Here is a 17,292-nt window from a genome sequence, read left to right on the forward strand (position 1 = left end):
CTAACTTTAAAACATTAGAGAACAGCAGTGCAGAAGATCACTGAGCCTTTAATTCTCCTTTATAAAGCTTTACGAGGCATGAATAGTGCTCACTTTAGATGAGCTCACAACAATAGTTCACTGACAACTACTAAATGTTTTATAACTACCTGAATTAATCATGAATTACAGTAGGAATATGTATTAATAAAGCATTTAACACACTGAGTAACTATTACTATATGTCTAAATAATAAGATGTATAAATGTACATTTAAATAGTTTATTAATCATTTACTTACATTTTATAAATGATCTTATGAACCACTGAACACTCCCAAATAACTGGTTTGTAAATAATGTAATACTTAATTTAGAAATAATAAATTGATCATTAGTAAAGTATGAAAATACATTTATTAAACACATTATAGATATGCTTATAAATCAAGAACAAAGCATTTATGGGTGTATTTATAAACTGCTTAATAATGTCTATAAATGCTTTATAAATGATGAATTGATTGTTTACTAATGCTTAACTAATGCTTCATAGTGTGCAGTTATTATAAAGTGTTACCAAAGCAGGTACTGTCCCATCTTTAACCTCTGATTCTTCACAGCCTCATCCTTTGGTGGTGAAAATAAACCGTTTTTCCTTTCACAGCGCAGAGCACAGCGTCTTGTCAACATGTTTTCCACACGAATGAGCTACAACGTTTGAGGGGGCTCAAGTTTTCGCGGGATCCACACAGAACGTAGGCAGACATGTAAATGTATTTACTTGTGACGTGTGAAATGGGATTTGAATTACAAACAACCTGTTTAAGCGGTTCAGAGTCGACTCTTTCTTTTGACAGACAATAACTTTATTTATGATGCACTTTCAGCTTTACAACTTTGCAGATTGTTTACATTCACATACAGATACATTACACACCGCATGAAAGGTCATTTTCAAAAATCCATAATAGGGGCACTTTAAAGAAATTTAAATCAAATTGAATTCAAATTAATGTTAGTAACCGTCATTTTTTTGATAAAATTAAAACTGGGTTTAAATTCAGTTTATTAAACAGGCTGAACATTATTACAGTTTTTCTCAATTGATTCGACACATTTCTCGTAAGTAATGTAACTGCTCTCAGAACAGTTAACACAGAGATCTAAGTAAATACTAACATCAAAACTGCAAGTGTATTCTCTAATGATTTTAAACACTTTCAGCTGTAGATGTACAAATACACTAATGAAAATACACGTTTATTGTAATGTATTTCCAACAGGTTTTGTAATATGGGTCATTGAGCAAATAAAGCTTCAAAAAAGGTATTTTTAAAAAAATCTTTTCAAAACTGATGTAATGAGTCACGCACAGTGTGTTTAAACAAGTTTCAGTTGTTAACATTTCAAAGTTTCAAAGCTTTAACTTTTTTGTCAGGTGGTACAACCAAATATTTGTAAATTATATATATATATATATATATATATATCCATACTTGAGAGAGATCTACAACCCTTTTCACTCTGACACAATGATCATAGATCCTCCTCTTTCACCCTGTTGTCCACTTTCACCATGTCCATTTCTTCTTACAGTTTCTCCTCTTCTTTCTTCTACACCAATCTCCTCCACTATCTGCACTAATCTGCTCAGGACAATTACAAAGTGTTCAGATCACTGAGTTAACTGTTTTGAGAACAGTGATCTGTGTTTGGAGAAATGTGTCAAATCGATTGAGAAAAACTGTAACTGAAAAGATAGAGTTGAATGTCCTGCAGCACTTAAAGAAAGAAAAGGAAGTGACATCAGAATGATTCAGAATCAACAGTCTAAACTGAGTTCAGAGGAACATGTTTCCAAACCTCAACAGTGAGCTCACAGCTCTGAAAACACTACAACTGCTATAATTAATTCACTATTTTAGTTACGGAAGTGTAGAACAGCTATCAGCCATCTCAGTATCGTAAGAAAGTCTTGACTCTGGAATAGATTCAGATCATCATCACACAGACACGACAGCACAAATAGACAAAACAGAAATGAATAAAGTATGAAAGGAATATCAAAGAGTTTTAGAATGCAACAGCAGTAATGGATATATAGTTCATAATGCAAAAGGTCTCGTCTGAATGCTGTAGATGTGCAAACAGAAACTGTCTCAGCAGTCGATGAAACTATATAGTCACTATAGACACTAAATCCCACTGGCGTAATCCAAACCAGGTAATATTGCAGTAGGTATTTGCACAAACAGTCCTTTTTCTCTTTTAGAGCCCCATAACAGAGTCTTCTGTGAGCTTCTAAACAATATAAAATAAACATTTGTCAAGAATACATCAAATAAATGTGCATTGGGATTTCAGTTAAACATTTGAAATATAATTCACTTAACTCCCCAAACAAAAGGTGATGTCCGGCCTTCTTTCACCCCACTAAACACACTCCATTAACATGCCCTCCTTTCTTCTCTTTTAAAGCAAACCTTCTTTTCCTCTTTCTATCGCCCTCTTATGGCCAGGATGATAAATGTCACCCATGTAACAGAAAACACATCACCATAAGTTGCTCTTGAGGGACAGTTCCTATTACAGTAAGAGTGTACTGTAAATCAACAAAATAGAATTTGAGTGGATATTAATAAGAGAGCTGTGAAGCAACACTTCTCCATCATACACTGGCACAGCGTCACTATATATCAACTGTAGCCGGATTTAAACACTCATTCGGTCAGATCAGAGGAAGTTCACAAACACAGGAGGAGCTGATGATATTTAGAGAAAGAGTTATGAGCATATTATGAAGAGGAAGACTGCAGAAATAGAAAATGTCTGATAAGTGTGATCTGTGTCTGCTGGGACTGATCATTCTCTGCTCACTTCTCACAGGTAAAGAAATATGTTTATGATCTATAATATATCATAAAAGATCTGTATGATGTGAACATAAAAAATACTGTTTGGTTAATACAGTTTTATTCCTGAATGCACTGAAATTTGTCATAATGTGTCAAAAATCTGAGGCAAAGTTACTCACAGTTACATTTTTTGAGCATGATAAAGTGAAAATTATATTAACTATAGAAATTTCCATTACTTTTTTTTTTTTAAATTTGATTAATTTTATTGACTTTTCTGGCTTTATAAATCACACTTTTTATATTCCCTCATATATCCAGGTGTTCCAAGCTTAAATAAATAACAGTTGTTTAGAGAACAAATTAAAATAAGAAATACGATGTCAGTTTACATCTGTATTTTTTGTCATCTTGAGTCTCCTGGTTGAGAACCACTGCACTAGAGGATTGTTTATCCCACAATGGAGTCAGCGATCACAGCACACTGCTCATATATTTGTTTTATTTGTGATTTATATTTACCTGCCACTGCTTTCTCAGATCGGTGTGGACTTGATCTTCTTGCGGAAATTCATTTTTAGTGCTTTTTAAGTGACTACAGCACATTAAAACATAAACTAGAAACTAACAAGCCACATTATCGGACACATAAATACATCACAAAGCTTAATGCAAGAGATGTACTTGCATTTGACATTGGCAGTGTTAATATAGGAGCTTTGATCTGATATATTTTCTCAGGGCTGGAGAGAGTAAAGCAGCATGTTATAATCGATGTGTATAAACACTCCATGAAGACACTTAATATCTTTTCTAAATGCTCATGTAGTGAAATGTTTTTTGTTTGACCGAGCTGGAGATGATGTTAATAATTACTTTGAAATACTTTAAAAACTGTTTTGGAATTCATGAGTCTATAAGTTGTGTTCAGACCAAATGTGGGTGACAGTAGCACTTCTCACAGTGAAGAATATGTTTCTCAACCAGTGTTGTGTCAAATCTGTTCCTCTTAGGTTAGTGGTTATGGTGGTTAGACAGTGAAACATTCAACACAACACTGGTGACAGTCAGCACTCGCTCTCTAGAGGGAAGATTGAACCTGTTGAGGAGTTTACAGAATGATTGTAGGTTAAAACTGTTAACCGAGCTCTTATTATTGAACACGTCACCATAAGTGACAGTTCCTATTACAGTAAGAGTGTACTGTAAATAGGGTTGCAAAGGGGCGAAAAGTTTCCGGTAAATTTCCGGAAACTTTCCACGGGAACTTAACCTGGGGAATTTTGGAAATATTCCAATTTGGAACCTTAACAGGAATTTACGGGAATTTACGGGAATTCATGAGAATTTATGGGAATTAATTGGACATTTTGGGAAATTTATATAAAAAAAAAATATTAGAAACAGTTGTGTTGCTTAATATTTTTTTGGAAACTGTGATACTTTTTTCAGGATTCACTGATGAATAAAAAGTTAAAAAGAACAGCATTTATTCAAAATAGAAATCTTTTCTAACAATATCACTTTAATATCACTTTTTATCAATTTAACACATCCGTGCTGAATAAAAGTATTAATTTCTTTCAAAAAAAAAAAAAAAAAAGGAAAAAATTACTGACCCCAAAATTTTGACCGGTAGTGTATATTGTTACAAAAGATTTCTATTTTAAATAAATGCTGTTCTTTAAATATTTATTCATCAAAGAATCCTGAAAAAAATATCCCAGGTTATAAAAATATTAAGCAGCACAACTGTTTCCAACATTGATAATAACTGAGCAGCAAATCATCATATTAGAATGATTTCTGAAGGATCATGTGACACTGAAGACTGGAGTAATGATGCTGAAAATTCAGCTTTGATCACAGGAATAAATTATATTTTAATATATATTAAAATAGAAAACCATTATTTTAAATTGTGGTTATATTTCACAATATTACTGTTTTTTTCTGTATTTTGATCAGATGTGTATGTTATGGACTGGGGGAACGCACAGTGCATGCAGGGGGTGTGGCCTCAACAGCCCTGCAGTTAGTAGTGTGCTGTGTGAATGTCAGGGTATAAAAATTCAACTGAAATTGCATTAAATCTGGTTGTTTTAACCAAAATTATGCTGCAAGATGTTTTTTTCAACTACATTTAAGTACCATGTTATAGGCTAACCTGCAATTTTGCAAATTCCCTGTTTATTCCCATTAATTCCCGTTAATTCCCATATATTCCTGTTAATTCCCATGGAAAGTTTCCAGCTTTGAAAATTCCCAGAATTTTGCAACCCTAACAGTAAATCATCATCATTGATACAGTACATACTGTATTATTCCTGATACTGGACATAGTGTCACACTCAAACATCTGATGATGCAGCATTATCTCCATATTAAGAGTGTGTTACGTCTATGACGTATTGTATGCTGTGTATATGTTCCTGTGTCTCCTCTCTAACAGGATTGGTCCAAGACTTAATGAGAGACTATAAATTCCTCCGGATCTCGCTGGAGGGCGCTCTCACTTTTGTTCTCGCTCTTTACTTGATTGTTATTCTCTTTGCTATTTGCCATGATCTTTTCTGTGTGTGTGTCTCTCTTTGATCATGATTGCTCATGTGTTAGTTCTGGTGTTAATCTTTAGTGAAAATGCTGTTAAATCAAGTTACATTCTAACAGAGTGCTGTTAGCCATTGCGAGAGCTTTATGTCCTGAACTTCAATGTTCCACATACATTTGTAAACCACGTGTGAAGCTGTAGGGGGTGAGTGCCTTATTTATTTTTGTAGGCCACTTGGCCACCACCTTTTTCTCCTGCTTTTTGAGTAGACAGGAGTGAGGTTACATCGTTGTATTTTGGTTTCTTTATTTTGATGCACAGGGAAGTTAGTTTCTTTAATGGGAAGTTAGAGTGTTGTTTCTTTATTATTTTGGCATTTGTTCACCCCTGATCATTTGCTTCAGTTCTTTTGTTTATTTCTTATGATATTGCTAGTACTCTCCAACTGCTGTCGAACAAAAGATTGATCAAGAGATCAACTACGAAAATAAAAATGAGTACTTTAACAGCCATTCAGTGTTGTGTCGTTTATGTTGCGGTCCTGACCTAGACCGTGGCCGTAACATAAACTGGGGGCTCGTCCGGCCGGTTGGCCGTGGCGGATAGTCTAAATTAAGGGCTTGATTCCTTCATTTTCATTAATCTAAATTGGCCGTTTGTGAATGATCTGAACAGCTCTCTGATGAAGAAAAACAGTTCATTCTGGAGAGTGTGTTTGCATTAGGTGAGGAAAAGACTGTATGACTTGAATCTTCTGCTTTTTATACTGATATGTTTTATATTTTCATTTATTAATATATAACATAATGATCACTCAAATGTTCTTGTGTTTCAGGTACCAGTGGAGTGGATGATGATCATGTGTTCATCAGTTCTGGTGAAGATGTCCGTCTGCCCTGTAATAATGCTCTTTCTGACTGCAACTTAACTACATGGACCTATACCAGTTTCAGACATTCAGCAGCAGTTGAACTGATTACTTTAGGGAAAAAGAGGAAAGACACAGAGAGACACGAGAGACTGAGTCTGGGGTCTGACTGCTCTCTGAACATCAAGAACGTCATAAAAGAAGATCCTGGATTTTACATCTGCCGACAATATGTGAATGATAAACAACAAGGGACTGATGCACGTGTTTCATTGCATGTTCTTCATGGTAATTTTATGATTTTGTGGTTAATTTAAAAAGGTCCCAATTCTCTCTTTAAACTCTAAAAAGACTAAAGTCTGTAATGTGATTTGTGTCTTGTGTTCAGTTTCATCATCATCATCATCCTCACAGACTGAGATCAGTCCAGGTCGCTCTGTGACTCTCTCCTGTCAGTTGTATTCATATGATGGAGAACCTTGTGATGATTTAGTCCATTCTGAGGGAATTCAGCTGTTGTGGGTGAATCAGGCTGGTGTTGATCTGAAGACAGACTCCAGATATCAGATATCAGCTTCAGATCACTGTATCATCACTCTGACTACAACACTCCTGAATGAAGATGACAACAGAGAGTGGAGATGTCGGCTTACTCTCAGAAATCAAGTCAAGACCTCAGTCAGATACACTGTCAAGTATTCAGGTTAGAGTCTCTGTTAGCTGATTAAAATATGATTGTATTATTCTACAGTATGAATCATCTGAACGAACATTCATCCTTTACAGCTCAAGATGATTCAACTACAGCACTGATTTTAATTTCACTCGTTTAATCTGACTCCAATTTTAAATGATTATTACTCTTAGGTTGTGTTTCCAATTAGAAATTAATCATTTGTTATGTATTAATTTAGTTATTTGATTATTCTGGGTATCTCATATTTTCAATTATTCGTTCATTACGGACCCATATCACTTAGAAAAGTCACTTTGGCCGGTGAGTGCCTTTCACGATCACAAACTCACCAGTTCTGATCTTAGTCAGAGGGTTCAGAGTTTACTAATGCATTTGAGTCGAACCGCCACATGCTTGTTAATACAAAAACACAGTTTTCTTAGTCACGATACTGCAACTTGCTAAGCCAGTTGATAGATAAAAATCAAAAAGTCCCATGATGTGCAACATGCTCCTTTCATGGGCCTTTAGTTTTAATCTATCCTGACGCAGATTTGCGGAAATAGGGACTCCAATAATCTACTGCTCATAATGATTTCAGAATAATCCAGAGTGAATCAAATATAACATTTTATTTGTCAAGTAAAAATGTATCATGCCAATTTCATAGTTGGACAATTAGAAGCCAATTCAGAAATCATAAATGCATAACATCAGTTGAAATGCACATGCACACAGTGGTGGATTAGTGTTTGAAGACACTTGTCCATCACTGTGTGGGGGCCTCTGGTTACAGAAAATCCCCCCTGACTGCTTTGCACTTTACCTTTATATACCAAGACCAGAACAAAAGGGTTGTACATTTTTATTACACCAACACCTGTTTTGGGGGGAGAGGAGTGGGTTTTCACAAGAGACACCGCCCAAAAAGAGGACAGAATTCTCCATTTAAAATGATACCAAACATGAAAGGCAAAAAACAATAGGTATACAAGTTACATTATACATAGAATATGAACTTTCAGTGACTTGAGTCAGGGGGAAGGAGAGTTTGTGTGTTTGTGTGTGTGTGTGTAATTGCTTTATGCAGGGTGCTTGATCTCAGTTTTTGTCTTAGCAGGAAAATCAAGTCTTACAATGTTTATATGTTACATTATGTTTGAACTGAACTAACAGACGTGATCCACAGATCCAGCTGTCACCACATCAGAAACTGAAGTCAGTAGGACCGCTGGATCATTATTCAGAGGTACGACACGTCTTTGCTTGCAGTTCATTTATGACGACAGCTTTATAACACTGAAACTATCAGTCGGTCTGTAAATGCTTGTCAATAATCATTCATTGTTTACAGTTTTTCTTGATTGTTTGCACACATTTTCTGAAAGCATGCCTCATACTCTCAGAACTCTACACACAATTCAAAAAACACACACACAATGGGCAAAACCCCTCAATTCTCCTGCAAAATGAAACTTTACATTCAAAACAATGTTCTTTATTCTCAAAATGGTATTTTGTTTTCAAATGACACACACAAACCATCATATGAATAGACATTTATAAGAACCAGTTGAACACTGATGTGCTCTATGTAAAACACTATGATGAATGGAAAACACTTCTCCATTCATCATAATGACTTTGGTCTTTATTTGGTTCAGTGTTACACTTACTACAGACAGTACATACGTAAGTGTGTTGTAAAATATTTGTTATATATATATATATATATAATAGTTTTTATAGTCAGAACACACAAATACACGGTAACAAATATATTTGTTTTTGTTGGAAAAATAAATGTAGAGTGTACATCCCAACCAACGCAAAGTTGCACATACAGTGGTCTACATACAAAACAACAGAAGAATTTACTGTATACAGTTACAGTAAAAGAAAACTATGCTGCATCCTCTCTTCGGTTTCGGTCTGGCCACAGCACCTCATCCACATCACAAGCAATGTTTTCCCTGGCCAAGCAGCGGGGGAAATATCACCTAGCATGGCGAGTCCAGCCATGAAAAGCATCAACTGCTATATCTCCACATGCGTCTTCCATAGCTTGGAGAAGGGGTATACGCGTTTGTGGATTTCGGTCATACACTTTCCATCTGCAGGCAGAAGAAAATTCCTCAATAGGATTGAGGAATGGAGAATATGGAGTGAGATAAACAACTAAAAAGCGTGGGTGGGCAGTGAACCAGTTACGAACCAGAGCAGCCCGGTGGAAACTTACGTTGTCCCAAATGACAACGTACCTGAGCTGCTCTGGGCCGTCTATCTGAGCTGGGGGAATGAGTGTGTTGTGTAGAGTGTCCAGGAATGTGATCAGATGGGCAGTGTTGTAGGGGCCAAGGGTAGCATGGTGATGGATGACGCCGTGGTGGGTAATCGCTGCACACATTGTGATGTTCCCTCCGCGCTGGCCAGGGACTTCAACAATGGCACACTGGCCGATGATATTCCTTCCCCTCTTTCGTCTTTTTGTGAGGTTGAATCCAACCTCATCAATGAAGATGAACTGGTGCTCCACTGCAGCCACCTCTAGCTCAAGGACTCTCTGAAACACACATGACAATATCAGAAATAGACATGGAGTGGTCACTATTGTGAAGCACAATCATTATGATTACAATACTGAAATATGTATAATTTACACAGTGTGGAGAGTATGCATCAATTGTGGGATTGTATAGGACTCACTTGCACATAGTTATATCGCAATTCTTTGACTCTTTCTGAATTGCGTTCAAATGGCACCCTCTAGACCTGCTTCATCCTCAGATTATTTCTGCGCAAGACACGGTCCAGTGTTGATAAGCTTACCCTATCAATATTTGGAAATATCTCATTGTTTTCTATTATTTTTCTTTGTATTTGCCGTAATGTTATGGTGTTATTTTCTAAGACCATGTTCATGACTGCAGTTTCCTGTTCAGGAGACAGAACACGTTCCCGACCACCTTGTGTAGGTAATCTTTCAGTTCTGCCAAACAAATAGTAAAATACTGTAAATACTGTCTAGGAATAAAAAGTAGGAATACATTTTTCCAAATACTTGAAACATACTTTATTTTTACAGTCCTACAGAACAGTCCACAGGCAATTCTGTACTACTGTACTCATTAAGCACTGTATTGATTTGCAGTAATGCAATTTTCTAGTGTGAGTAGATTTCTTACCTATTCTCATTTCAGAAAGTCCGGATGATGGATGCTACAGTGTACCTGCTCAAATTTGGCTGTACCCTTTGCCCAGCCTCCCTCATTGTTAGACCATGGTTGACCACATGGTCAACCAAAGTGGCTCGGATCTCATTAGAGATTACAGTCCTTGGCCTTCCTCGTCCTCGTCCTCCCCGTCCTCCTCCTCTTACTCTCATTCCTCTGGCTCTGCCTCTGTTTCCATTGTTGGCATCCATTGCTCCAAAACAGAAGAGCTCACCTGTTGCCCTTTTATGCTAAAGCTCTGTGTGTAAACAATTGAGAAAAACTGTAATACCCTTGACTTCAGTCATGTACAGTTTCAGAGATTCAATCTCTTCTTCCTCTCTCTCTTCTGTCCAAACGTGTTTCCTGCAGTGATTGTGATGATTGTTGAGATCGCAGTGTTTGCTGCTCCTACTGTGATTCTTCTTCAGATCATCTGTGCAAGAAGAGCTGGTGAGTTTGAGCTTCACACAGTCTGATGATTCACACTCATCTGATCTGGAACAATCTGCGATCATGGTAAAAACACTTATGAGAGATCAATGAATGGATTTATTTTGCAGGGAGGAAGGACTCGCAGCACCTAGAGGAAATAGAGATGCCTACAATATTACAATAATGCTGAGTTTTGAGTGAATCTGCAATAATATTTAAAATAGCAAAAACTTATAGAGGATTGTTCATTTTTTTTTACATTTTCTTCTTATCAGAAAAAAGAAAAAACCCTGAAGAAATAGTGATGCCATCAAGTTTAGATTATTTTATTTTATTTTATTTTTTTTCATTTATATGGATTTTATGGATATTTGCCTACAGTGTTCAATGTCATTTTCTAGTTTTTTCATATATAAACTGCTTTAATTATAATAATTACAGTAATGGACAGACTCAGACTGTTTGTATAATCCTCTCTGTTGGAGCTGATTTGGTGATTCTCCTATCTTGTCTGTTCATTGCTGTTTTTAGCATTTTATTTTAAAATTTTGAATGATTGCTACTCATTTTCTTAATAAAACCTCTGCAATTGTGTCTAATGTCTCCTTTCCTGAGATATTTGTTACAGTATGTCCATCAACAAACTGATGTGTATATTTCTAATGTATTGCAGTGCACATGTGGGAACTGTACTATTAACAGTATCAATAACAGCACATACATTAGCCGAGCTCCAACGTCAATGACTGATGTAACAAAGTTTGTAAAACAAATCTTGCCCATCCTTTATCATTACTCAGAGTATTAAGAACGACAGACAATCTGCATTAATGGACTCAATTTTAGTTAATAGTGGCCCACAGCTGATTAGCAGAAGTATTTCAGAAAGACAGTAATAACGTGAACTATGTATTTTGAATGCTCGGTATAAAATATCAATAACTACATTTCCTGAAGAAAATGTGAATGGTGCTTGCAGTGGCAAAATTCGGCACTCGGTTGCTAGGGTGTTTCTAGGCAATTGCTAAGGTTCTTGGGGTGGTTGCTAGAGTGTTGCTAGGCAGTTGCTAAGGTACTTGGGGTGGTTGCTAAGATGTTGCTAGGGTGTTCTGGGTGGTTGCTAGGGTGTTGCTAGGCAGTTTCTAAGGTACTTGGGGTTGTCACTAAGGCTGCGTTTACACTGGCACAAAAAATCCAATCTTTTGCTCACATCTGACACAGATCGGAATTAATTGCACACGTGTAAAAGTCCACAAGAGATCTGATTTTTTCGCATCCGATCTGAGCCACTTCCAAATGTGGTTTTAAATCCGATACATATCCGATCTCTGGACATACGATCTACGTCTAAACACGCATATCCGATTCCCATTGGAATTCCAAGCCATCACAAGGCGAGGGCGGCACGTTTGCTCACTAAAAGGTAGCTTTTATGTTGTATTATGAAGCAGACGTGCTTGTATGCACTCGCACTAAAAAATTTTATTATTGAGGTGGGATATATGTAATATGATATATGTAAAATACGTTATCTATTTTCTAGAAAGAAACTGCGCGCACACATACATTCAGCAGCTGAATTTCAACCTTTGCCCGGTTAAATTAAAAGAGACCGTGTTGTTTTTCTTATAAGCCAAAAGCTTCACTGTAGCTACTCTCTCTCCCTAGCTCGCTCAAATTCATTCAAAAAAATGGAATTCTAAAACTGATAACTGTAGATAAAATATCAAACGCAAATTACCTTTATTTTCCGGTATATATTCGTTCAGTCAGAATTCGCGCTGCAATACATCCATGACACTGACAGCTGTTATCCATTCTGACAGGTAATCGTGGCCACTCGACATGAAATATATAAATAATTTTAATAGCACGGCCATTCAAAACCCGAGGGTCTGCTATGTGCATGTGAAAGATTTGAAGATATCCCTCTGTGGGTTTGGGTTGCTAGGGTGCTCTAAATGGTTGCTAGGGCATGGCTAGACAGTTAGCAGGCTTAAACTAATAGACTGCATGTCTGCCCAAATCAAAAGAGCCAAACTCACATGTCTCTATGATGCTCTGATTCATTTATATCCATCTCATCTATTTTTTAATGGAAGTCTATGGGGTGGTTGCTAGGGTGCTGTAACTGGTTGCTAGGGTGTGGCTATGAAGTTTTTTTTTGTCATTACTTATTGGCTGCTTGATAAGATGAGTCAAATGACTCTGTGCGAACTTTGTAGGTCCGATCGCTTAGAAAAGTCAGAGCACACCTCTCCTCAACGAGCCGGTCGATTTGACACCTCATTCATGGGTCGATGACAAACGCTGCGGGAGGAGCAGCGCGCCAAACTTTTGTCCAGAAGAAGAATAATAAGCATGCAAGAGAACAATAATAAGCACCAATAATTAATCACACTTACAGGTTGTGATTCTGAGGAGCAAGTTTGTCCAAATAAAGCAGGTACTGTCCCATCTTTAACCTCTGATTCTTCACAGCCTCATCCTTTAGCAGTGAAAATAAACAGAATTTTCCTTTCACAGCGCAGAGCACGTGAAAGGACGTTATTTTTTTCCTGATATATTAAAGTTCAGGACAATTACAAAGTGTTCAGATCACTGAGTTAACTGTTTTGGGAACAGTGATCTGAGTTTGGAGAAATGTGTCAAATCGATTGAGAAAAACTGTAACTGAAAAGATAGAGTTGAATGTCCTGCAGCACTTAAAGCAAGAAAAGGAAGTGACATCAGAATGATTCAGAATCAACAGTCTAAACTGGGTTCAGAGATGATCACTGCTCGATGTGGTTAAACTGAGTTCAGAGGAACATGTTTCCAAACCTCAACAGTGAGCTCACAGCTCTGAAAACACTACAACTGCTATAATTAATTCACTATTTTAGTTACGGAAGTGTAGAACAGCTATCAGCCATCTCAGTATCGTAAGAAAGTCTTGACTCTGGAATAGATTCAGATCATCATCACACAGACACGACAGCACAAATAGACAAAACAGAAATGAATAAAGTATGAAAGGAATATCAAAGAGTTTTAGAATGCAACAGCAGTAATGGATATATAGTTCATAATGCAAAAGGTCTCGTCTGAATGCTGTAGATGTGCAAACAGAAACTGTCTCAGCAGTCGATGAAACTATATAGTCACTATAGACACTAAATCCCACTGGAGTAATCCAAACCAGGTAATATTGCAGTAGGTATTTGCACAAACAGTCCTTTTTCTCTTTTAGAGCCCCATAACAGAGTCTTCTGTGAGCTTCTAAACAATATAAAATAAACATTTGTCAAGAATACATCAAATGTGCATTGGGATTTCAGTTAAACATTTGAAATAAAATTCACTTAACTCCCCAAACAAAAGGTGATGTCCGGCCTTCTTTCACCCCACCAAACACAGGCTGGATCCCAAATGGCACCCTAAACCCTCTGAGTCCACACTTTCGTGACGTAATGCCACTTTGACTGCCGGGTAAAGTCCTCTGCGTAGCTCACGAACTTGCGGGCTCAGCTGAAGTGTGCACCGAGGGCTCACGAGCACCCTTCTGAAACCTAAAATGATGAATGGGACACCCTATGGTCTCGTGGACTTAACGGACCGAAAGTGCTATGAAGTGTGCCATTTGGGATTCAGCCACACTCCATTAACAAGCCCTTCTTTCTTCTCTTTTAAAGGAAACCTTCTTTTCCTCTTTTTATCGCCCTCTTATGGCCAGGATGATAAATTTCACCCCTCTAATGGTAACTGATACAAAAAGCTCTTATTATTGAACACGTCACCATAAGTTGCTCTTGAGGGACAGTTCCTATTATAGTAAGAGTGTACTGTAAATCAACAAAAATAGAATTTGAGTAGATATTAATAAATAAGTGAAGCAACACTTCTCCATCATACACTGGCACAGCGTCACTATATATCAACTGTAGCCGGATTTAAACACTCATTCGGTCAGATCAGAGGAAGTTCACAAACACAGGAGGAGCTGATGATATTTAGAGAAAGAGCTGTAACTATATACTGAAAAGAAAGACTGCAGAAACAGAAAATGTCTGATAAGTGTGATCTGTGTCTGCTGGGACTGATCATTCTCTGCTCACTTCTCACAGGTAAAGAAATATGTTTATGATCTATAATATATCATAAAAGATCTGTATGATGTGAACATAAAAAATACTGTTTGGTTAATACAGTTTTATTCCTGAATGCACTGAAATTTGTCATAATGTGTCAAAAATCTGAGGCAAAGTTACTCACAGATAGCTTTTTTCAGCATGATAAAGTGAAAATTATATTAACTATAGAAATTTCCATTACTTTTTTTTTTTTAAATTTGATTAATTTTATTGACTTTTCTGGCTTTATAAATCACACTTTTTATATTCTCTCATATATCCAGGTGTTCCAAGCTTAAATAAATAACAGTTGTTTAGAGAACAAATTAAAATAAGAAATACGATGTCAGTTTACATCTGTATTTTTTGTCATCTTGAGTCTCCTGGTTGAGAACCACTGCACTAGAGGATTGTTTATCCCACAATGGAGTCAGCGATCACAGCACACTGCTCATATATTTGTTTTATTTGTGATTTATATTTACCTGCCACTGCTTTCTCAGATCGGTGTGGACTGGATCTTCTTGCGGAAATTCATTTTTAGTGCTTTTTAAGTGACTACAGCACATTAAAACATAAACTAGAAACTAACAAGCCACATTATCGGACACATAAATACATCACAAAGCTCAATGCAAGAGATGTACTTGCATTTGACATTGGCAGTGTTAATATAGGAGCTTTGATCTGATATATTTTCTCAGGGCTGGAGAGAGTAAAGCAGCATGTTATAATCGATGTGTATAAACACTCCATGAAGACACTTAATATCTTTTCTAAATGCTCATGTAGTGAAATGTTTTTTGTTTGACCGAGCTGGAGATGATGTTAATAATTACTTTGAAATACTTTAAAAACTGTTTTGGAATTCATGAGTCTATAAGTTGTGTTCAGACCAAATGTGGTTTACAGTAGCACTTCTCACACTGAAGAACATGTTTCTCAACCAGTGTTGTGTCAAATCTGTTCCTCTTAGGTTAGTGGTTATGGTGGTTAGACAGTGAAACATTCAACACAACACTGGTGACAGTCAGCACTCGCTCTCTAGAGGGAAGATTGAACCTGTTGAGGAGTTTACAGAATGACTGTAGGTTAAAACTGTTAACTGAGCTCTTATTATTGAACACGTCACCATAAGTTGCTCTTGAGGGACAGTTCCTATTACAGTAAGAGTGTACTGTAAATCAACAAAATAGAATTTGAGTAGATATTAATAAATAAGTGAAGCAACACTTCTCCATCATGCACTGGCACAGCGTCACTATATATCAACTGTAGCCGGATTTAAACACTCATTCGGTCAGATCAGAGGAAGTTCACAAACACAGGAGGAGCTGATGATATTTAGAGAAAGAGCTGTAACTATATACTGAAAAGAAAGACTGACAGAAACAGAAAATGTCTGATAAGTGTGATCTGTGTCTGCTGGGACTGATCATTCTCTGCTCACTTCTCACAGGTAAAGAAATCTGTACTTTCTCTAAAGACATTTAGTGGAGTTAGTCTGGGAAAGAGTTCATCTGAACATGCTCACTTTATTCTTGCACACATTCAAGTTGTGTATTGATACAGTACATACTGTATTATTCCTGATACTGGACATAGTGTCACACTCAAACATCTGATGATGCAACATTATCTTCATATTAAGAGTGTGTGAGTGATCTGAACAGCTCTCTGATGAAGAAAAACAGTTCATTCTGGAGAGTGTGTTTGCATTAAGTGAGGAAAAGACTGTATGACTTGAATCTTCTGCTTTTTATGCTGATATGTTTTATATTTACATGTATTAATATATAACATAATGATCACTCAAATGTACTTGTGTTTCAGGTACCAGTGGAGTGGATGATGCTCATGTGTTCATCAGTTCTGGTGAAGATGTCCGTCTGCCCTGTAATAATGCTCTTTCTGACTGCAACTCAACTACATGGACCTATGCCAGGTTCAGACATTCAGAAGCAGTCGAACTGATTACTTTAGGGAAAAAGAAGAAAGACACAGAGAGACATGAGAGACTGAGTCTGGGGACTGACTGCTCTCTGAACATCAAGAACGTCACAAAAGAAGATACTGGATTTTACAGCTGCCGACAATATGTAAATGGACAAAAACAAGGAAATGATACATGTGTTTATCTGCATGTTCTTCATGGTAATTTCATGATTATGTGGTTAAGTTAAAAAGGTCCCAATCCTCTCTTTAAACTCTTTAAAAGACTAAAGTCTGTCATGTGATTTGTATCTTGTGTTCAGTTTCATCATCATCATCCTCACAGACTGAGATCAGTCCAGGTCGCTCTGTGACTCTCTCCTGTCAGTTGTATCCATATGATGGAGAATCTTGTGATCATTGGGCCCGTTCTGAGGGAATTCATCTGTTGTGGGTGAATCAGGCTGATGTTGATCTGAAGACAGACTCCAGATATCAGATATCAGCTCCAGATCACTGTATCATCAATCTGACTACAACACTCCTGAATGAAGATGACAACAGAGAGTGGAGATGTCAGCTTACTCTCAGAAATCAAGTCAAGACCTCAGTCAGATACACTGTCAAGTATTCAGGTTAGAGTCTCTGTTAGCTGATTAAAATATCATT

General features: G+C 36.9%; 1 protein-coding gene across 33 annotated transcripts in view; it reads left to right on the forward strand.

Annotated features, from left to right (window-relative positions):
- The window catches only part of LOC127513098 (uncharacterized), a 122,046-nt gene that overhangs the window by 98,369 nt on the left and 6,385 nt on the right, over positions 1–17,292 (forward strand). For 7 of the 33 annotated variants that reach the window (XM_051894684.1, XM_051894683.1, XM_051894679.1 and 4 more), the window contains exon 3: positions 6,645–6,959. The exons of 14 other annotated variants lie outside the window; for them this stretch is intronic. In XM_051894684.1, the coding sequence (XP_051750644.1) occupies positions 6,645–6,959 (315 nt within the window). Of the gene's footprint in view, positions 1–2,600; positions 2,869–6,223; positions 6,545–6,644; positions 6,960–14,439; positions 14,686–15,934; positions 16,151–16,524; positions 16,846–16,946; positions 17,259–17,292 lie in introns of those variants that run through there. 12 more of the 33 variants (XM_051894675.1, XM_051894672.1, XM_051894673.1 and 9 more) reach the window with 7 other exon arrangements.

The sequence above is a fragment of the Ctenopharyngodon idella genome, chromosome 5, assembly GCF_019924925.1.
Source record: "Ctenopharyngodon idella isolate HZGC_01 chromosome 5, HZGC01, whole genome shotgun sequence".
In the NCBI taxonomy this organism is placed as follows: domain Eukaryota; kingdom Metazoa; phylum Chordata; class Actinopteri; order Cypriniformes; family Xenocyprididae; genus Ctenopharyngodon; species Ctenopharyngodon idella.